This window comes from Lycorma delicatula, chromosome 6, assembly GCF_047948215.1.
Source record: "Lycorma delicatula isolate Av1 chromosome 6, ASM4794821v1, whole genome shotgun sequence".
Classification (NCBI taxonomy): domain Eukaryota; kingdom Metazoa; phylum Arthropoda; class Insecta; order Hemiptera; family Fulgoridae; genus Lycorma; species Lycorma delicatula.
The window spans coordinates 91,323,063-91,347,474 of record NC_134460.1 but is presented as its reverse complement, the minus strand read 5'-3'; the positions used below and the strand labels follow the sequence as shown (position 1 = coordinate 91,347,474).

General features: G+C 33.1%; 1 protein-coding gene across 1 annotated transcript in view; it reads left to right on the top strand.

Annotated features, from left to right (window-relative positions):
• The first annotated feature begins 9,426 nt into the window (after positions 1-9,426).
• Positions 9,427-24,412, top strand: part of l(2)09851 (WD repeat-containing protein 1 l(2)09851) — a 28,678-nt gene continuing 13,692 nt past the window's right edge. Inside the window, exons 1-3 of the mRNA XM_075368080.1 lie at positions 9,427-9,730; positions 14,425-14,558; positions 16,166-16,312. Of these exons, the coding sequence (XP_075224195.1) occupies positions 9,574-9,730; positions 14,425-14,558; positions 16,166-16,312 (438 nt within the window). The 5' untranslated portion in view covers positions 9,427-9,573. The remainder of the gene's footprint in view (positions 9,731-14,424; positions 14,559-16,165; positions 16,313-24,412) is intronic.

Here is a 24,412-nt window from a genome sequence, read left to right as displayed (position 1 = left end):
TTTTATTTCTTTTTACAATTTATTTCCATTATAGTACTATATTTTACTCTTATTTTTAAAATAATGTTCTTGTTAATATATGAGGATGAGTAAATATAAACCTGACTTTTCTTCATGGCTTCATACAAACATAAGTTAGCTGATGCAGAGTGTTATTATTAATAGTGAATATGTGGGGAGGGTATAGATGCTCCAGTTGCATCATTGACATCAAATAGAGCAAGAGGTTCCATCATCGGTTGCTCAACATATTATGAAGTTTCTCATGATTAAGAACATCAAACTCTCCAAAATTTTGCGTAGACTGCATTTGCAGTTTTGGGATATGATATCATGTACCCAAATCTACAGTTGGGCCAGCAAATTTAAAGGAAGGAGTGAAGCTGTAGAAAATTAGTTAGAATAAGCATTTAAGGGCAAGTGTGATGGATGACAGCATTTGAATGATCTGTGACATCACTGAAGTGAAGACAATCAGCACTTTATGGTTGGTGAAGTTTCTTTAGAAATGGCTCTTAGTCATGGAACTACCTATTCTACTATCGTAAAATACCTTGGTTTTATCAAAGTGTATGCAATGTTGGTTCCAAGACTTTTGATCCAGAAACAAAAACTGGCAATTTGTATAAGGCTCCTGAATCAGTTTTGAAGAGAAAGAAATATTTTTTACATTGAATAGTAATATATGATGAGACTTGGATTCATCACTATAATCTTGACTTGAAATTAGCATGTATGACATGGAGATCCTTGCACTGTACAGGTGAAAACATGCCTATCTTTTACTGGAATGGTGTGTTGCTCATTGATGTTTTTCCTTGAACATTGCAATATGAATGCTAGGTGCTATTGCCACACAGTAATTTGGTTAGCTGGCATCTCTCCCGCCACCACCCCATTCGGTCGCCCTAGAGCATAGACCAAATGTTCCGTGCCAAAAAAACGGCTACTGTGCCTCAAAAACAGATTTGCGACCTCGTTATTCCTAATGCTCCTAGTGAGCGGTTAAGCTGGGTGCCGTACAGCACCCGCTTTATGTGTCCCTACCGCTCACTTGTCACATTAAAACTAGATCGGGGAGGCGCACCCCTTGTTACAATTTAAAACTAAAAAAGTTATAAGTTAGAAAGACGGCAATTTAAGCTGCCACGCCTCGGTCGCTGTTTGCCAGCTAGTGCTTGTCCACCATTTAAAGCGCTTGGAGCTTATTACTGGCTGATGGCAGCCATTATTTCAAGGAAGACTTCCCACAGACACGCTACAGGAATCAATAAATCCCATTTAAATTAAACAATCTAACGATGACGGTTGAACATCGCAACCTCGTCGAGGAACTCCCACACAGTCCGACAATGCGGCTCACGCCACATTGACTCACCGTTTATGAGCGGCCAGTTTTCCCCCTTACCTCTAAGTTCCAGGGTGGCCCGGTCTCTGCCCCCCCCCCCCAAGAGCAGGGCAGTCGAACATTAGATGTTCGTTCGACTGGACCTCCCCGCAGACACACAACTCATCAGCCGCTAGGTGAAACCTGAACAGATATTGCATCAAATTCACATGGTTGGTGAGCACTTGGTCACCTGCCGCCCTTAAAAATGAACTCGAGGCATACCATCCCCCCAGATCCTGTATAAATCTATACAGAGATCTTCCCTTAGTCGTGGTGTGCCATTCATGCTGCCATGCCTCCATCCCGAGGCTCCAAAGCCTCTTCTGCAGGCAGGAAATGGGCAACTCTTCGAAATTTAGACCCGGTGCATTGTGATAGCCGTTCCGTTCCGGTTCTAGCCCGGCCTGAAACCGCATCCCAAATACCTCGGTTTCCCGACCTCTTTGCAACTTCCACATGGCTGCTCGAACTTTCACCACTAAATCGATTGGGAGAGCCTTTCCCAATGCGGTAGTAGCCTCATAGGAGGTTGTTTTAAAAACACCAGTGCATACAATTAAGGCTCTGCACTGGGCACTCCTTAAATTTAGAAGCAGTGCTCTATTTCTATCCAACCTGTGCGCCCAAACTGGCACCGCATATGTGATCATACTCTCGAAGACACCTCGGTACACCAAGTACATTTGGCGACCAGATAGCCCGTAGTCTTTCCGAGCAATCCTTCTAAGTTTGTGCATCACAGAGGCAGCTTCCGCCGCAACTTGTTTAATGTGGTTGCTAAAAAGCAACTTGTCATCAAACAAAACACCTAGGTACTTATGAACCCTTACTCGGCTGGTTACACAGCCTTTATACCTAATGTGGGGGTTTCGACTGCATGATAATTTGTCTGTGCCCTTCAAAAGCATAAACTTCGTCTTGGGCACAGAAATCTTTAAATTTTGTATGTCCATCCAGCCTTTGGCGGTTGACAAAGCCGCCTGCGCTCTGCTTTCTAGCTGTGGTCGTGAATTTCCACGAGCTAAGAGGAGACAGTCATCGGCGAAAGCCTGGGCCGTGACTCCTTCTGGGAATGTCAACCCCAGAAACCCATCGAACACCAGGTTCCACAGCAGGGGACCGAGAACGGAACCCTGCGGGCTTCCCCTGGTGACGGATTTTTCCACAACTAGGTGCGCATCCTTAAACAGAGCCGTACGGTTAGACAAGTAGTCTCGTACCACGGCCTGTATGGCTTCGGGAACATCGCGGCATTCCAAAGCATAGAGAACAGAACTCCAACACAAGGAAGGAAATGCTGCCTCTATATCAATAAAAATAGCCAAAACATATTTGCAGTCGGCGCTTTCCACCTCGGTAAGAGCATTTAAGATGCAATCCTCGGTGCCAACCCCTTTCATGAAGCCATATTGTCCTCGATTTAGAATACAGCTCATATCGATGCTTTCTTCGAGCCGTTCCACAACCAGCCTTTCAAGCAACTTGCCGAGAACCAGCAAGAGGCTGATAACTGCCGATCTCACAGGATCCTTTCCAGGTTTCAGTAGTACCCTTACCAAAGCAACCTTCCAGCAAGCCGGAAAGCAGCCCCAGCTTAGGCATCCCGTGAACAGTCTGCCGAGTGGCTCTCTTATGACAGGCAATAGATGATGGAAAATATCCGGGTCAAGTTGGTCAATCCCCGGTGCCTTCTTTAATTCCATTCGAGAAACCACTCGGTCTATATCTTCGCCACACAGTAAAGTGAAAGCAGTCTCCATGAACAAAAAGTGCCATTAACCAATCAGATATGATTCCATGACATGCCAGGCCTCACATAGCCGTCAGCACTCTGGATAAACAGGGCAAAATTTATTGGGAAACCTTAGAAATCGCCTTACAGTGTCTTTTTATTGTTAAGGCTCTTGGAGGAGACACTGAGAGGACGTTGTTTTTAAAGCAACCACAAAGTAAAGGAATTTGTGCACAATTGCCTTCTGACATCCTCAGATTTTTATGAAGAGTTCATTAAGCTCCCTCTGTAGGGAAAAATTTGTAAACTTCATGGAAACTATGAACAAAGGCAAATGAATTTTTATTCTGTTCTAATAAATGTTATAAACAAAAGGGTTTGGTTTATATTTGACTAATCCTTGAATTTCAATGTTACCTGTAACCATTATAATTAGTAATCATTATTATACTTTTTATCATTCAACTAAACAGACTACATTTCATTATTCTTGGTATAACTGAAGCAAACTGGTCTTCCAAATTTGCCATTCTGGTGAGTTGATCAGTAAATAGAAAAACAAATGTTTGATTCAGTGTATTTCACAGACACATAATCAGAGAATTATGGGAAAATAATTGTCCTTGGAACAAACATTAATGCACTTAAAACTATACCACATTATTGTGGCCAATTGCCTACAACTAGTGAGCAATCAGTTGTTGAAGACTACTTGCAGGATTTTGCAGTAAACACATTTATTTCTACATTTTTCATATTATAATTTATTGAACTTTTATTAACTAAAAGTACAATGATTACTATAACTTAACCATTAATTAATCTAACTATAATTCCTAATTTCATCGTAAAGAAATTTTAACCACCTTTTTACAGTTTGTAAAGTATGATTTAAAATTATCAATTTGGGAAATCCACAAAATTACTTAGTATTCTGTTTCCAAATCAACATTATTTCTGCTTCTTCTTTTTTATGATGTATTTAATGGAATGGATACAAGGTAAAATACAATTTCAAAAAACAGACAAGTCAGTAGTTTTACCATGGCCTTCTGATAGCTCAGATGTTGTAAAATACATTTCCTGAAGTATCAACATTTATTTTATGTGTATAGTCAATAGGATTAACAATGAGAAAAATACAATGCCTGCACAGTAACCTACCAACAAGTGATAAAAGGAAAGAAGTTTGTTTTATTATTATCAAAGTAAACAAGTTACATATGTCTAAGTACAGATTACAATTTACTTTTCAAATTCTACTTCTAGTGGAAAGTTATTAGTTGGTATGTAAAGGAATGTAGTAATTTCAAATAGATCCTTCATAAACTAAGGAAATATATAAAAATGAAAAGGCTCCTTAAATATTTGACTTACGGAATGGGAGTAAACTTGTATAGATAGATGAAAAATTTGTAAATTACAGCATACATAAAAAGATAACGTAGAATGTTTAGGTTCCTAGAATGTAATAATAAGAAATATTATTTCAACTAGACATTTAATGACCGTAGTGAAAATATTAAAATTAAATTCCAAGAAACAATTGCATGTTCCTATTAACTCATTTTCTTATTCAAAGTATTAAACTAAAAAACATGTTTTATTAGTGATACTTGTAAATACATATTCCCTGAAGGTAAAAAGGTTTAACCTTTTTTACTACTAATATATAGAACAATAAATTAAAAAATCAATTCATTTTACTTGTATTTAGGAAGATTAATATAATCTTAATATCAGATTTTTATAGCGTAATTATTGTCTTTCTCTTATGCCGTTCTGAAATCCAGATAAGTATTTTCAATGAAAATTAAATAAAATTATTTGGAAAAGTTGGGTAAAAAGTAATTCATATTCTCACATTCCAGACAATCTTAGCTTACATGAAGCCATTTAAGATTTGTTAACTAGCAAGGCATTTGTTTCTATGTATTCATTTTCTTATTTTTTTGCAAGGTTAAGATTTTCTTATAAATTATCATTTTCTGTAGGCTTGTTAACATTTTGGATAAAAATATAAATTTAATAAACCTAAAGAATAAAATTACAAAGCACTATCGTAATACTCAAGTCTATATTATCTTAAATTTTAAAATTTGGCATTTTAAAAAAACACTAATTCAAGAGTTAAGTGGCACATTTGAATTAGAGCAGCATTTCTCTATCTGGGGTTCGTGAAATTAGCCTACAAATTTACACGTAAACAGTAATACAATTATTTTATGAGAAAAAAATATTTTATTTACAATTATAAGTACATATGTAAAGAAAATTAATGAGATGGTTGCGTTTGTTTTTCATTTAAAATTTTCTCCATATGTGGATATATGTTACAAACACAGAGAAGCCAATTGTTTCAAGTGATAAAATATGATTCCTATATTTAATTTTTTGCACAACCATACACGAAAATCCCGTTACACAGGTAAGACTTAGTGAAAGGGATTAATATTTTCAATGTTTTTGTGAGTAAATTTCCATATTCACTTCGATAAGCAAGCCAAAAAGTATCTAAACCATCAGATGTGATTTGTAGTTGTAACGTTTTGTCAGTGAACATTCTATGAGCTGGTTTTGAATCTTAACTGGTAACTTAGTAGCTGCAACAACATTTTCACTGAATGGATCAGTACCCATCTCTTCGAGAAATCATTTTTTTCTTCCAGGAAGTACTCCACCAACTGAATTTTAGCTCTCGCAAATACATCTTCAGCCATCCAAACTGTGGTGAATAAATAGTGTCTTCTTAATCCATATTTTTCTTTGAAGGTGAATAATCCAGATATCTAGGTTCTTTATGAAAGCATGAACTTTGTCTTTTATTAATAAAATGTATTTATTACTGCCTTTTAAATTCGCATTAAGTCATTTAAATGCAAAAATACATCAGCTAAGTAAGCCAGCTGAAACATACACATTCTCATTATTCTTAAAAACATTGCGAATGGTGTTTGTTTAAAATGGAAAAAAATTAATCTATCTCATAATTCCAAAAACTCCGTTAACATTTTACCCTGTGATAACAGATAATCATCTGACTTCTGTAGGGAAAAGATGATTTTTTTTCTTTTCACCCATTTCATCGTATAGTTTACAAACAGCCTGTTCTGTAATAGTCGACTTTAAATAAAATTAACCATTTTTTATACCTTTAAAAATAGTTTAGTTGAGATTTTTTGTTGCAAGAGCATGTCTGGGAAGGAAACAGTGCATCCATTCTGCCCTTCGTATAAGATGATCTTTTAATTTTTTCAGAAATCCACTGTTCTTTCCTGTTATCGCCTTTACACCATTACTGAATACTGTAATAAATTTTGAACAATCTGTTGTAGTTTTTGTAGCTTCATTAAATACATTGTCCTGTTGCATGACCGGGTATTAATTTGCAAAACAACATATTTTCATTGACTGATCTTTCCCTGCTGCATTCATATCTCACAAAACAAGAATTGAGAAATGTTTGGCATATCTATTAATTCATCAGATTGAATACAAAAAAATCTGATGTGGACATCATATGACTTCCTTGTACTCTATTAAATTACATATACACATTTTTTGGTGCACTTCACTTAAACTTATTTCATTTGAAAGTGAGATATGATCCTCCAATTCTTTATTAAAGTGGACAGTTACACAATTGCTGAAATATTAATTTTTATTAACATCAAATATTTATACAATTATTAATTCAACAATCTTGCATGAAATATTAGGAAGAGTAAATGTCCCTTTATTTGTATTACTAGATCAGTATTCATATCATTGTGAGTTGCTGATTAACAAAAATGTTAGATTTCTGGTGTCATATAAACAAAAGTTAATAATAATTTAAACTATTCCATTCAGTGAACTCAATACTGGTTACAAATGTTAATTTTGACCTAACGGTGTAAAATATTCAGTTTTTATTATTGGATTATTTGGTGAATAATCAAAAAATGACAAGAAGATTAATATAAAGGGAACGAAAATGTTAAGAACAAGGGAATAATAAAGAAATGTGAGAGAAAATGATAAATATAAAGAGAAAGAAAACATTAAGACCAAGGAAAGAATAAAAAGATTAAGAGAGGCTGATGAATATAAAGAGAGAAAATTTGAAAACTAGAGAACGTGTTCATAAATTAAGATCATAAGAATTATACCAAACCAAAGTGCAATTAAATTATTGGCAACAACCCTGACATAGGGAGAATATTGTCTGACAATATCAGAGTAGTAATGAACTAAAAGACAAGAATTTTTTGCAATTTACTAAAGATCAGGAATGTATGCCTCAATGTATATAGTTATTGTGAGGATTTATTTTTCAGTCAACTTTAATGTAGACAAAATTAAACAGAAATTCCAGAACCATTAAATAAAATTAAAGTAGAAAATACAATCCTAAATTATAATTTTCAATTAATATTACATAATCAGATGTTTCACCAGATCTATTAAATAATACTCTTGTGTAATAATGCCTATTAAATTACATATAGACATTTTTAAAAGTACATAAAATTTTATTTCACTAATAACTTATGATTTTTTTTTTATTGTTATTGAATAATTTTTTTTTACAATCGCAGGTTAATAATTATTAAATCAACTTATTTAAATAAAAGAAAAGGAGATGATCGATGTGCCTTCTCTTGTAAGATCAAAACATTTCATTAATTAAAATTTTAATTTCGATTGCAATCATAAAGGGAGGTGCACAACTAGATATTACAACAGTGCTAAATCCAAAATTTCAATATCATAGGCTAATCGTTTTTAAGTTAAGCGAGATATAGACGTTATGCTGAAATTGGTCAAAATGGACATTTCCGTTGAAATACGAATACCAATATGTTTCGCGATCACAATAATTTGTACAAGGAGTTAAAAAAAAATGAAATCTGAAGACCAAAATTTTTCGCGATCGCAATACTCCGTACAAGGAAGTAAAAATTCACTTGCTGAATTATCCGATCACGAACATCGGCAGCATGTCATCGATTCATATTAATGCTATTTCGTTAGAAAGCGGAATTTTTCTGCGATAGTAGCGGGTTTATAAATTTTAGCTACGAGATAAGATGCTTCAAGTGTACTTTTATAAATATGGTTTGATTTACAAGTGGAAGCTTGTTGATACTGCAAAATACGTAACTTTCTTTTGAAAAATTCCGTGGGTTTTCTTTTTTTATTCGATGTTTAGTTACAAAGTGTCAATTTAATGACTTCATACTTTCATTAAAGAGGATTTTTTTTAACCTCCAGGACCACCGTTAGGTATTACTAAAGAGGATGTGATGAATGACAATTTTTGTAGCGTGTGAAAATGCCATGCCTGACCGGAACTTCCGAAATAAAAGACCGAAACGCTATCAGTCGCGCCACGGAGACTGGCCTACAGAGAGGACTTGAAAGCAATCAACTCGGTGTGACTTTCCATCCAATGCGGTAAAACAATAATTTAAATAATTGTCATTAAAAAAAGTACAGTTACACCGTTTGACCGCACACTGAAAAACTGAAACTTCAATTATTAAATTAAATGAATTTACTCTTTTAAAAACTTAAGCAAAGACGCTAGACGCATGTTTCGTATTTGAAACTAAGCTCACGTTCTGCAACCCCTATGCCTCTTTTATACTACTGAGAGCACGTGTTCGAACCTGACTCTCTCGCAGCGAATATTATGCTGGCAGACCAAATTACAAGGAACATGTACGCTTCAAGTTGGAATCTGTAAATTACTCATGTTTGTTCACTTCGTACATGCATGCACATATCCGTCGCTATCAACGCAGCTAAATAGTTTTAGATTTCATTAGATTGTGTTTGGGGGATTTGCGAAGTATTAATTTTTTCTTTTTGGAGGTCGTGAAGCAAAAAATGTTGAGAATCACTGACTTAGAGAACTGAAAATTTAATTTTTAACATCAGTTGTATTATTTTATTAACTGTTGGTATTTTTATGTAAACTAGAGCTAGTCTATAATTTTTATTTTTGAAATTGGTATTAGGTTTTATTTAATTATTCGTCTATGACTAACGTTAATTGCAGTAGTCATTCTCTGTACAAAGAGTACGAATTGGAAAAAATGTTCAGCTTTTACTTGCCGCGAAATGAGATCTGATCATAAATATCGCTTTTATAATAGAAATTAGATAAAACGTCTAAGTAATATTTTGAATGTTCAATTAATAAGTACGATATAAAAATATTAAATTATGCCTTAATATTTTGGTCAAATGTATAATGTACACATTTGTTTGATTCAAACTGTTCAGGTCATCTGATGTAGCCGAATGGCTACATGTTTCTTTGACGCAAACATAACCTCTAACGTGAATCGTAGTTCATGGGGAGAAGAAATGTCACGTGGTATATTAGCGCGTGGAGATTAGTTTTTATTTTCTGTTTTAATTCCATAATTCTTGATTGCTGTTTACTACAATTTTAATTTCAATGGCTTCTGACAACGGAATGTATAAAAATGACAATGGTGATGTGTGTTCAGGTGTTGAGGAAAGAAAGGTCTACCTTCCAGGACAGCCTATGGAAGAAGATGAAAAACTAGTTCATGATCCATCAGCCTATATTATGTTGCATAATGCTAATACTGGTTAGTTGTTATTTATTAATGTTATTTTTAACAACTTAGTTTTTTGAAGAACTCCAGTATCATCATGTTCCATTGATTTAACTAAGTTTCTCATTAAGCATAGCTTAATGTGTAGTGGTGGAAAGTAAACTTTCAGGTTTTACTAGTGCTGGACTCGCAACACTCTTCCCACCTACAATCAGTTTCTTTTTTTGGCCACCTTTTTCTAATATGATCATTTTTTCTATCTCTGCTCTCCCAGACACAAGAAACAACAGAATTTATTATACCCAAGTTGAAAACCAATCAGCAGTGCTATCAGTTACAGGCCTCCATAAATTTCCATGTTTTTTTGGTGGTACTGGAATTGGAAACTGTACTGTGAGGCATTGGTCTTAAAGCAGAGGGAATATCAGGATATTCTCAACGTATAGTATAAAAATATAACTATAACTCTGTGTAACAGTATAAGTATGCTATAACTCTATTATAGCAATATGTTTAGTCTTAGCTGTTATCCGTAATTTTCATTATACAAAAATAGCAGTCTGTGAAGTGATTGTTCACTGTTCTTCTTTGTTCTTTCCAAACCATTGGAATTGGAGATTTCATATGATGGGATCCAGTCAGCAACATTACATATGAATTTTAGCACGTATGAGGAGCCCAGGACCTGTCTGATCATCTATTTTACATTCAAAATATAGTGCATATGATTTTTTACAATGGAGTTATATTACTCGTATGAGACTTTAATGTTAACTTACTACAAATGTAGCAGAAACTATCTGGTTGGTTAATGTAGCTGCATGGCATTTTTTTTAAAAAGTTCACTGCAATACAGTCTCAAATATGTATTAAAAAACTTTAAGCACTTTATCACACATTAATGTAGTATATATTGAGACTTTATAGGGAAAAATAAAATTACAAATTGGTAGGAAAAGTAACTGAACCATTAAATTTTACGCACAACCACTCGCACTTGACTGATGTAGTTGAAATTTTCTTACCCAGCATAATACATTGTTTACAGCATTCCATCCAGCACTGGGTCACCAGAACAAAATTCATATATGCTGCACAGTGTGTGAGTAACACCGTGTGATTAATGGGTGACATAATTACATTTATAAATAAATAGGCACTGCGCTGAAGATGCTGAATGCTGTCCATCATTCATTCTTCATCTTGTCATGGGCGCGTTACACTCAAGCCTTGTGGTAAGTCTGCTGGTGGACAGTGGTGAGCTATCTCTTTGGAATAGGTAGAAGCGGTGAAAGCAGATTATATCCTCCTGTGGCTTGAATTAAAGTGCAACCAACTTATCCAACCTTTGATGCAGCATTTTCCAACCAGCATGTTAACTGATACCAGGAACAGCAGAGAACTGCTGCTGCACTAGGCAAAATACTTTGTTTAAGTGATTTATGCCATTTACCATAAAGCAGATGGTAATTTTAACATCTTAATTTTTCAGTTTAAGACATATTTTAATTGTTTGTAATTGTGAATTTTTAACATTCAGTTTTTTTAAATACATTATGTCTGGGTGATGATAACACAAAAGCGGGTTTTTTGTCCCCCAAAAAAAAAATTAGTTGTGTGTGTGTCATTTGTAATCATTTTAATTTATGTGTAAATAATAATAATTCTTATTTTTCATATCTGTTTATGAACTAAAGTAAATTATAGTATATTTAGCAACTTAACTGCTACAATAAATAATTTATTTTACAGGTGGCTGGGAAGTACTGTACCCCCTAAAGTTAGCTAAAAATTTGTAATGAGTTATAAATGAAAAATGCGATATAATAATTAATTATTTTATTTGCTCGCTTGATACATAGTATTAATTTTAATGGTCCAGTGGATCTGTGTGTTCACCCTCATGTTGCAACACAATTCTATATGTTGTCACATCCTCTGTGATATGCTATGGAGCATTTCTGGTGTTACGTTATGGAAGGTGTTCCTCACAGCATCATGCAATTCTTCATTTGTGGTGTAGTAATGTGCAGGTACATGTGCCTTGATAATTCCGCATAATGAATTGTCTGGTGTGATGAGATCAGGACTTTGTGGTGGCCATGATAATGGAGTTTGTGATGCTGGAGTAGTGCAGCGTCCTGGAAATTTTTTAATTCAGTGGACTAATAAAGCAAAATGTGCAGGTTCTCCATCTGGCTGCAATCATACTCGTTCCATGAGATCCTTCTCTGAAGCTGTGGTATTAACCATGCTTCCAACATCTCTAAATAAGTTTATGCATCCAGTGGTCCACCAAAAGAAAGGACCAAACAAATGATGAATTGTCATTTTAGCCCATATCATGTCGTGCGGGTGGATTTCTTTCCAACTGTGTCCCAAAATAAGGAATTTCTTTCTCCCCAAAATAACGTATTTCTGCAATGGGGAATTTTTCTAATAAAGCCTGGCAGGATGCAGCACAATGCTCCATGTCTGCATCTGATAGTTCTTGATGAACATCAGATGAAGTGGCCTGACTTTCAAGTCCTTTTTCTTATGGTCTTGCATTGTCGTCCACGATATACGAAGTTCAGCTGACTGTTTACAAGTTGATTTCATTGGGGATTGTTCAGTGGAAACTGCAACAGCAGGACATGTTTCTAACCATGTTAACTTTCGTCCACTCTTTGGCCTATTTTTAATACTGCCTAAATCAAACATAAGTTTCTCCCAATCCAACATTGTTGCTTTTCATGGTGGTGGCTGATTTAAAGCGTTGCCGAAACATATCACTAATTAGCTTTATTGTTCGATTTGTATGTTGTCGTTCATGAACAGTGGCGGCTCGTATATAGGCATTGTGGAACTGCAGCACCCTCTGTTTCCACTTTATATTATTGATAACGTTTAATATAATGAATCCTTTTCTCTTTAATTCTTTCTTTAGATTTGTACAATATAAAGAAATAATGTCCTTAAGCTTAATGTCAGTAGCCATCTCCCAGTTTATGAAAAAGACAAAAATCTTTGTATGGAACTGTGTGATTCACAGTTCCAGTGATGTGGTGTTTGGCTGTTGCATGCATGCGCGCATCGGAAGCTGCATGCAAGGCTGCGAGGGAGACAGAGCATTGTCATTCTTGCAGTGCCGATCCTGCTGTGCTAGTGGAAGGTGGTTTTTTTTTATTCTGCATGTGTATGCAACATTCCTTGTTCGTTCTCTTTTCTAGTTTAGTCAGTGGAAGGAGTATGAAAGTGGTTTAGTTGTTTTTTCAGTAGTAATCAGAAGATGGGGGAAAGCAAAAATAGAAATTTAGATTAAGCACCATTGGACTAGTGTTTTTAAGCGGACATTTTATTAAGTTATTATCTAATATAAAAAAATATCTGTATTGACATTTTATTATTTATTCGGTTAAACCTAATACGGTTTTTAAGCACAATGTGCTTACTATTCATGAACCCATGTGCTTATCACTAACTCCTCGATGCTGTGACTACTCATGTCAGCCATTTTAGTGTAACTATCTTTTACTCGAGCGTGTGACGTAAAAAAACTGTTGCCAATCAACCCCAATGAAAATACTATATGTTCTAAACACGTATCTTCACTCATACTTTTTGTTAACTTTAGGGGTACGATGACTTCTTGTATACTTGCTAAAAAATAGGAAGGACAGTTAGAAAAAAATTTGAGGTTGGCAGGGAAATTCTGACTTAAGATCAGGAATCAATGCCCAAAAATATATAAGCTTCAGCAAATATTGATCATGTAACAAAACAAAATAATTTTTTGATCAGTATAATTATTATTAATAATGGTAAAGTCCACAGCATAACTTGAACAATTTAAAATTTTAAAACACCACATTTGATAAAATTGAATATTAAAATAAAAAAATTTTTTTGTAATCAATTAACAATGCTACCTACAACTCCATTAAAGGAACTTTTACACAAATTTGTGTAATTTAAAATCCTTTTATTTTATTTTTATTAGTGTAACTTTTAATTGTTTTATGTACATTTTTTTCTACAGGTGTAGAAAAAATGTTCATTCAGAAATTGGCAAAATTTAAACCAGGTTTAAGTATTGTAATACTCATGAATTGTTTAGTAATTAATAAAAGAGAAAATATTTTTGCTGATCACTGACAAAATGTGTTTTAAAATTTTATAAATATTAAGCATGATTAGATTTGTTAATACTTAGAAAAATTTTCATGATCTTTTCAGAACTAATTAATGAAATTGCAGATGTGCTGTTATTAATGGTTCTCCTCTTAAAGTAGTTAAAAAACTTTCTTAGTATATGGTAAAGTAGTAAATTTAATGATGTTCTTTTTAGGTGTATTGCATTTGTTAAATTTAGTGATTTTATTTTTTTTTATTCAACTGTATTTAGTTTGACTTAGATACTGTGCATAAAATTTGCAGTTGTGTTTAATTTCCAGTCTCCAATTTCTGTGAGGTAATTTACAAAAGTTTTTTTTAGTAATACTTTTTTGTATGATTGAATATCATAATTTTATGTTTGAAGCACACAATGTATATCTCCAATACTTGAAGGTTCCAGGTCCAAGTTCATGTTAGTTACAGCATTTTTCACATGCTACAAAATTCATTACCAGTCCATTATGAAAAAAATAGTTTAAATCGAATATAACCTTTGTTGTAATATTTTACGATGTAGTTGCCTTTTGATTCTTGCATTTTTCATTTGATATTATTTTTTTGTTTTTCAGTTGCTCCCTGTTTAAGTTTTGATATATTGCACGATGATCTGGGTGGTATTAGAGAAACATTTCCATTAACAATGTATTTAGTTTCTGGAACTCAGACAGAGAAGGCCAACAAAAACAGAGTTATATTAATGAAGGTAAAGCACTTATATTAATAAAACTTCTTGAAGTAGTTAACTGCTTAAATATCTACATTGTTTGAAATATGTAATAAAAAATTTGGTATTAAGATTTTAGTCTTCTCAAAAGAGTTATAAAAACTCCTTGAGTAGAGAATTACTGTAGTTATTGAGATAACTTTGGAATAGCAATTTATTACACTAATGCTATGTATATTTAAGAAGTTAAGTTAGATTGAATTAGAAAAACATATCTTGATCATAATAAAAATGAAATATATATGATGAAATGAGTGAGTTACTCTTACAGATTTAGAGATTCTCATGATTTTGCAAAGAAAAAAGATTTTTTTCATTTTTCCAGATTTGTATCTTTCACGTTTTCTGTGTGAAAAAGATGAAGTTGAATTGTTTTTTATTTAAATTTCAATCAATTTATCCAGATCTGATTTACATGTTAACCAATGGATTAATTTTATTTAATTTTTTATACATATTAATCATGAAAACTGTCACTAAAAAAAAGTGCAAGCTAGCTAAATTCTCTTTAATCTCTTGTTGTTGAATCCTACTTTAGAATGACATGTTATTTATTTTTATATTGTTTAATAATGAAAAAACCTTCAATCTTTCTGTTGTTCTACTATGTATTTTTGTATCCATTTTATGAATTGAAGCTTTCTGTAGATTGTACTTTTGTAATTGTTCAGGTCCTCAAATTCTCAGTGAATATTGCTTATGATATGGTATCCTGTTAAAAATAAAGCCTATATCAGTTATATTAGCTTTATTTACTAAATCAAGTGACGACCTATGCTGAATTTTAATTTTAAAGAAACTTAAAGACCAACAGTTACATGAGTGTAACTCATTATGTGAAATTGGTAAGAAATAAAAATAGAGTTTATCTAAGATGTAAAAACCATTATTGCCATGTTGACTGATAATGAAAGATTCCAATTGATTAAAAAAAATGTAGCTTTTTAATTTGGAGTATATTAAGTTCATTTTCAGTCTTCCAGAACAGGAAAGATAAAATTTGAATCTTTCATTTAATGGAGGAGATTCTGTAAATAAACAAACAGGAAGAAGAAGTCATTACAATCCATCCTGCACCTTAGTTTTTACTATAATATTCAAAATAAAGTGAAGAAAGTAGCCCTAAAAAGTTAAGAACACTGAGTTACAAAATTAAACGTTTTTGGGATAAGTAACAAAGTATGTAATTTTAATATAACTTTTAAAGCCGATTTAAATGTTTAAATAAATGTTCTCCATTACCCGCTGTTCCTTTGTGTCATGTTCTTGCCAGGGGTTTAATTAGAAATAGATGATGTTGTTTATTAGCATAATTATATGCCAAAAAAAAGCTAGATTTCTTATTTATTCTTGGAAATAAAAGAACTGACAGTTAAGGACACAGTATATAATTTTGAAATGACAATTACACATAAGTAGATTTGCAATTGCGCATTTAGTTATAAATTTTGTTCTTTGTAAATTATTCTTAGACATTTTCTCATTTTTATGCTATTTCAATGACTATTTAGCATAGTTTATTCTTTATAATTAATTTTTATTCAATTGTTTATTTATTTTTTTTAGTCCCTTTTGTTAATTTCCAGTTATCAAATTTAAATAAAACCCAAGAAGAAAATGAAGAAGAAAGTGATGATGATAGTGAAGATAGTGAAGATGAGGAAGAAATTAAAAAGAAACCAAATATGGATTTTATTCAGCTTAAACATCATGGTTGTGTCAATAGGATAAGAGTGAGTAAATCTCTGTAATTATTACATTTTTCTATGAGAAGAAAAATTATTTCCATTTAGAGCCTTGATTTAAAGCGTAATATGTGCTTAAATGCAAATGTTTTTTACTATTGTTCATTTTACAAGACTTTAGGAAAATATTTATTTAGTTTTTGGTGAAATCAATATTTCTATACAAATTTTTTTCTCTAGTATTAAAAAATTAAGATGCTAGATAGTTTCCTAAACTGTAGTACATGTCTGCAAGGACTAGTAAGATTATGCTATGATATAGTAGTAACATTGAGAAGTAATCTTGTGAAAACTGCTTTGTAATATTTTGCTTTTAGTGTTTGTACATTGTATTTTCATATGAACAAGATGTTGGATTTCTTAAACTTGAGTAAAGAAATTTTTGTCGGTTTAGATAATGGCTTATAGAAGCATTTAAAATGCCATAACCAGTATCTGGAAATGGCATTTAAATATTTAAACAGACGGTTAATTGTCATCATGGGTGTCACAAAGAACAGAAAAAAGTGAGTTAAGTATAAATCAAATTTAGAGTGATGATGGGGACATTATTATTTACTCTGAATTTCTAACAAAGCAAAAGACAATGAACAAGGAATTTTTTTGAATGATGAAATGGTTTCGTAAAGTCAGTTATTGTATCTCAAAAGTTTGGTAACATATACCAGACAAATCTCATTTACAGTTTAGCAAGTTGTAGATTTTTTTAGAGAATTGAGAAAAATGAAAATATTGATAATTGTACTTTTTGCATAACAGCTTTGAATTCAAAATTATAAAAATACTATAGACATAGTGTGTCTCATCAATGAAGTAAGGAATACACAGTATATATATATATATTTGCACAATACAAAATATAAAACTGCTGGCTTTTTTAATGTGAAAGAATAGATTATGTGTGTAACTTATTGGTTTTAATATTTTTTCACATATACAATATTTGTTGCATTTTGTTGATTGTTAAAATTTCAAGTGTTTATTAATACAAAGCCTAGCTTGTTTCTGTTAAATGCTTTAGCCCTAGGTATTTTATAGGCACCAAATAGAAAAAAAGTGCCAAGTTGGTCCAGTGGTAGAACCATCCAATAATTTGGATGATTCAATTTTTTTTAATACTGAATGTGCTAGTAATTTTACTTGGTGGCTAGAGCCATGATTATTTTTTTTAATTTGCAATTTCAAGTTAGTTCTATATATATATATATGTTTGTATAAAACTATTAAATTTTAGTTGTTACTATCCTCTTTTTCAAATGTAAAAGATTACATTTAGTCTCAATGGAGGTTGTGCTCGGGGAGTAAACTCCCCAACTAACTTTAGTAACTTTAGCATGGCGATTTTTGAATTGGAGTGCACATTTATTTAGGGGGTAATAAGTAAATATTGGTTGCGATCAACCTAGTTGCTATTCCGAGCGGCCCTCAAAAATGGAGTGTAGTGGGAGATTAGAGGTTATACTCAGCTCCCGACGGACCAGACCTGAGGACCTCTGGGATTTGTTTTTCATGCTGGCTGTACTCCAATCGCTCAATTTATTTACGATATTCGTTGCGGGTGACTGAATTTTTACAGATTGATATGCTGTCGTGGCATACTTGATGCATCTACGCTCTAGGGTGTAGTAGTAGTTAGGGCTCAATGTGGCAGGCGCGGGGTCTTCTTTCTTCTGCAAGTAAGCTTTTGCTTAGTTCCTGAGGGCAACGTGGTAGCGTTAGGTGTCAGCTGTCTTCTTCGGAAGGCAGAACTCATTACTATCTCTTGTGGCAGATTACTGATGTAGATGTCCCTCGGGGCATCTGCATCGGTGGCATCTCACTGTGGCCGGGCTGAACACTGTGGAATGTGATCAGTTGGAGGGCAAGAAAATGTCCTCCGTTAAAGCCATTGCTGGCATGGAACGAAGGGGGTGGTATAGCCACCTGACACGTAGAACTAGGAGCAGGGTTCATACTTCCACGAGCTTGGTTAACTAGTTCAGAGGGATACAATGTAGGACATTCAAGATGTCCGGATTAGGCCTATAGCAAAGGCAATAAGCTGAGTTATTAAATCACTGATGCAAATGTCTACCGAGGCATTTGCATCACAGTGGCATCCCAATGAGGCCAGGCTTATTACTATGAGATGTAAAAAGTCAGAGGGCTATAGACGACTCCCGTTAAAAGCCGAACAGGGCAAGGCCCTGGGAGGGGGGGTTGTGGCAACCGGAATGTCAGTAGGCAGGTGTCTTCCCCTATGGGGTTGGGATGTTACTATCCTTTTGTATATTATGCCACATGTTTTTACGTAATTATATTCTTCACTAGCATTAAAATTTACATTTAAACTTATGAACTAAACATTAATTTGCTAAATTAGCAGCTACAATTCAAATCTAGTACACTTTCTAACCCTTTCTAGTACACTTAGTAACCCTTTCTTTAAATAAAATATTTTCCTTAATCAAAATTTGCCAAAATAAACAAATTATAAAAGTGTTAGCAACATTAGTTTCTGATGAGAACTATTAAGTGTTAGTGAAATGTTGTTAGTACAAAATTCTTATGTTTCAATTTTGTTAAGTTTGTATTTAAAATAATTTTCTGTAATATTTATCAACAACTTTTTTAACTATCATGGTCAGCAAATTCATTAAACCAATTTTAATTTAATCAGAATTAATAGATAAACCACTTACAGAAAGGAAAGTGAAAATAATATAAATCCAAATTTCTTTTTTAAATGTGTTTTTCAGAATTAATTTTAGAGTCAATAATGTATACTAAAATGTTTAGTTTGTTCCAATAATTGTAACTGTTTTTGACCAGTATTACTTTCAGAGTATTGGAAAATTACAGTTATAATAATAGTGTCAAAAAGTTTTTTATGAGGGATTAGAGATTATTGGGCCGCAATATGGATGTTTGCGTGTGAGTTAGGAATCGTATGTGACAAGCATATATACAAGAAAGTATGTTTATGTGATCCTTGCACTACATACTTCAGCATTGTTATTTCCGAGACGTTTGGTGTGCAGACTTTTGAGTGTTTCAGTTCATCAGTACAAGTTTCATACTTTTAGTAACGCATGTGCTTTGTTTTATTTCATATTTTTCTTTTTTGTTTATTTATTTTATATTCAAACTTGTGTTTAACATTTTGTTAGTTATTTTGTGTTTATAGAATCAATCTTTTTTTTTTTATAATTTCAATAAATAATTTTTATTGCATTTATTATTTTTATTTATTAATTAATTTTTTTTTGAAATATGTATATATTTTTTTTTATTTATTTAAATTACATTTTTTGTAGTCCATATTTCATCTGTCCATAAATTCCAGCTAATTATATAATAAAAACTTATTCAAACACTCCACAAAATACAGAATTAAAAAACATTCTTACATTAAATTTTTTTTCCATTAAAACGCTTTCAGGCCATCTTTAGTAATGTTTTTTACATTTTTTCTTTTTTACTTGTACACATTAGAATACGTATGATATGTTAAAATTTATAGAACAAATATTTGTTCTAGTCTATAAAAGATTTTTTGTATATATGTATTCAAAAATATTTACATATATATGTATATATATAGGTGATTTTAAGTATGGAAATAGCTTTATATACTACATATGTGAGAGGTATTTGGATGTAGAAAGAAATGGTATTCTTCATAGTAAAAAAAATCTGCATTGTGATGGATCTACCATCTTTGATCTACCATACTTAATCAAACTTAATTTTTTTTAATAGGGAGGTGATTTTTTAATATGACACATGATTCAGATTTAAAATTTTACAAGGAAAACAATGGTGAAACCCATTTTTAGTTAATGCCTTTATTATGGAGTTGTAAGCATTCAAAGTTGAAATGACGGAAATATCGTGTTAACAATTGCTTGAAATTGTTCATGCAGCACAAAGAACGTGCTGCATGAACAACTTTACTGCGTTTTGCATACATAATGCATACAGTAACAAGTTTTAAACAGTGTTATAATATTGATAATAATAAATAATGATTAATAATTAACATCACCAACAAATTAATTGGCTATATCAATTGATATTATTTTCAAAATAAAAATTAACCCAGTGTTAATGTCAGCTTATATTTGTTACTTATCATAAATGAAACAAATCAGCTGTAAATATTTACTTAAAAAAAGTATTAAAAATTTATTTGAGTAAATCATCTGTTAATTTACAACAATAATAATAATTGTACAAGTGGTATGTGATTTATTTAATAATAGATTTCAAAACAAGATCAATAAATAAATCGACTGTGATAACAGCAATCTGAGGAAACCAGTACTGTAAAGAATCGCCCCCGCACTGGTAGACCAAGAACTGTCCTGATGCAAAGTCTTCAGTAAACATTCGCCAAATAAACAGATACAATTCAAATCGAATAGGTATTGTAGACCTTTGTTGAAGATCCTCATTCATTGATTATGAAATCTGTTGTCCAGCATAGTATCAGTTATTTTGAAACAATATCATGATATCAGTTTTCTTAAAACAAATAAGATTTCACCCTTATGCTATCCCTGGTGCAAAAATTTTTGGAAAATGATTTTGACCGCCTAGTTGAGTATTTTGAAATTAAAAAATTAATGTAGATGCAAATTTTTTAAATTAAATAATATATACTGATGAAACGACTTTTATGTTAAATGGTCATGTGAATAAGCAAAACTGTCAATATTGGAGCAATAATAATCCCAGATGGATGTTGAAAGCTCATACGCAGCATCCTCAGATAGTGAATGTTTGGGCGGGAATTATTGGTCATTATATTGGACCTTTTATTGTAGATGACAATCTTACAGGGGATGGTTACTGCAACTTGTTAGCCAGTAGGATTGTACCAGATATCTCAGAAAATGTTGGTCAAGAATTAAATAATAACTTATGGTTTCAGCAAGATGGGACACCACCTCATTTTTATCATAGGGCATGGCAGATTTTAAATGAACAATATCTAAATTACTGGATAGGTAGTAGAGGCGCTGTAGAATGGTCTGTGAGGTCCCCAGACCTATCTTCTCTGGATTACTTTTTTGTGGGTATCTGAAACATAACTTTTACAAAACAACACCTGCAGACATTGACAAATTGAAAAGAAGAATGATTGATGAATCTGCTCGTCTACCACCAGACATGACACAACAAGTTGTAAACAAATATTACTTCAGGTTATCACACTGCCAAGCTGTAGAGGGGAAGCATTTTGAACATTTATTGTAGAATGGTATACTTTCAAAATCTATTTCATTAGTAATTTAAGATCGAAAACATATTTAAAAATTTTAAAATATTGTAATATTTAAAGTAAGTAATATCAGTTGATATAGCTATTTAATTTGTTGTTGTATTGTTTATTATCATCAATATTATAGCACTGTTTAAAGTTTGTTACTGTATGCATTACTGTATGCATCCTCCCCTATGAATCATGAGACCTTGCCGTTGGTGAGGGGGCTTGAGTGCTCAGGGATACAGAGTAGCTGGACCGAAGGTGCAACCATATCGGAGAGGTATCTGTTGAGAGCCAGACTAAGGAATGATTCCTGAAAGAGGGCAGCAGCTCTTTCAGTAGTTGTTAGGGGCGTGAGTCAGGACGACTTAAACGGCCGTATCAACACCACTCAGTCCTCTGAGTACTGCGCAGCTGAAAGCAATGGAAAACTACAGCTGTTTTTTTTTCCAAGAAAATGTGGCTCTGCATTTTCAAAAGCAATAATGGAGGCGCCTTCCTTGGTAAAATATTCCGGAGGTAAAATAGTCCCCCGTTCGGATCTCCGGGTGGGGACTACTAAGGAAGGGGTCACCAGAAAAGTAAAAAATAACATTCTACGAGTCGGAGCGTGGAATGTTAGAAGCTTAAAAAAGGTTGGTAGGCTAGAGAATTTAAAAAGGGAAATGGATAGGGTAAACGTGGATATAGTAGGAATTAGTGAGGTTCGGTGGGAAGAGGAAGGCGACTTTTGGTCGGGTGACTTTAGAGTAATTAACTCAGCGTCAAATAATGGGCAGGCAGGAGTAGGTTTCGTGATGGACAAGAAAATAGGGAGGAGAGTGGAGTATTTCAAGACGCATAGCGATAGAGTCATTGTAATAAGGATAAATTCAAAACCTAAACCGACAACGATTGTTAACGTCTATATGCCTACAAGCGCCCATGATGATGATGAGGTAGAATGTGTATACGAAGAGATTGATGAAGCAATTAAACACGTAAAAGGAGATGAAAATTTAATAATAGTTGGAGATTGGAATGCAAGCATTGGAAAAGGCAAGGAAGGAAATATAGTGGGTGAATACGGGTTGGGCAAAAGGAATGAAAGAGGGGACCGACTTATAGAGTTTTGCACGAAGTATAATTTAGTAATTGCCAACACCCAATTTAAAAATCATAATAGAAGAATATACACTTGGAAAAAGCCAGGCGATACTGCAAGGTATCAGATAGATTATATCATGGTTAAGCAAAGATTTAGAAATCAACTCGTGGACTGCAAAACTTACCCTGGAGCAGACATTGATAGCGACCATAATTTGGTGATAATGAAATGTAGATTGGGGTTTAAAAACCTGAAGAAAAGGTGTCAGATGAATCGGTGGAATTTAGAGAAGCTTGAGGAAGAGGAGGTAAAGAAGATTTTTGAGGAGGACATCGCTAGAGGTCTGAGTAAAAAAGATAAGATAGAAAATGTAGAAGAAGAATGGGAGAATGTTAAAAAGGAAATTCTTAAATCAGCAGAAGCGAACTTAGACGGAATAAAGAGAACTGGTAGAAAACCTTGGGTTTCAGACGATATATTGCAGCTGATGGATGAACGTAGAAAATATAAGAATGCTAGTGATGAAGAAAGTAAAAGGAACTATCGGCAATTAAGAAATGCTATAAACAGGAAGTGCAAACTGGCGAAAGAAGAGTGGATTAAAGAAAAGTGTTCAGAAGTGGAAAGAGAAATGAACATTGGTAAAATAGACGGAGCATACAGGAAAGTTAAGGAAAATTTTGGGGTACATAAATTAAAATCTAATAATGTGTTAAACAAAGATGGTACACCTATATATAATACTAAAGGTAAAGTCGATAGATGGGTGGAATATATTGAAGAGTTATACGGAGGAAATGAATTAGAAAATGGTTTTATAGAGGAAGAAGAGGAAGTTGAGGAGGATGAAATGGGAGAAACAATACTGAGATCTGAATTTAAGAGAGCATTAAAAGATTTAAATGGCAGAAAGGCTCCTGGAATAGACGGAATACCTGTAGAATTACTGCGCAGTGCAGGGGAGGAGGCGATTGATAGATTATACAAACTGGTGTGTAATATTTATGAAAAAGGGGAATTTCCGTCAGACTTCAAAAAAAGTCTTATAGTAATGATACCAAAGAAATCAGGGGCAGATAAATGTGAAGAATACAGAACAATTAGTTTAACTAGTCATGCATCAAAAATCTTAACTAGAATTCTATACAGAAGAATTGAGAGGAGAGTGGAGGAAGTGTTAGGAGAAGACCAATTTGGTTTCAGGAAAAGTATAGGGACAAGGGAAGCAATTTTAGGCCTCAGATTAATAGTAGAAGGAAGATTAAAGAAAAACAAACCAACATACTTGGCGTTTATAGACCTAGAAAAGGCATTCGATAACGTAGACTGGAATAAAATGTTCAGCATTTTAAAAAAATTAGGGTTCAAATACAGAGATAGAAGAACAATTGCTAACATGTACAGGAACCAAACAGCAACAGTAGCAATTGAAGAACATAAGAAAGAAGCCATAATAAGAAAGGGAGTCTGACAAGGATGTTCTCTATCTGTGTTACTTTTTAATCTTTACATGGAACTAGCAGTTAATGATGTTAAAGAACAATTTAGATTCGGAGTAACAGTACAAGGTGAAAAGATAAAGATGCTACGATTTTCTGATGATATAGTAATTCTAGCCGAGAATAAAAAGGATTTAGAAGAAACAATGAACGGCATAGATGAAGTCTTACGCAAGAACTATCGCATGAAAATAAACAAGAACAAAATAAAAGTAATGAAATGTAGTAGAAATAACAAAGATGGACCACTG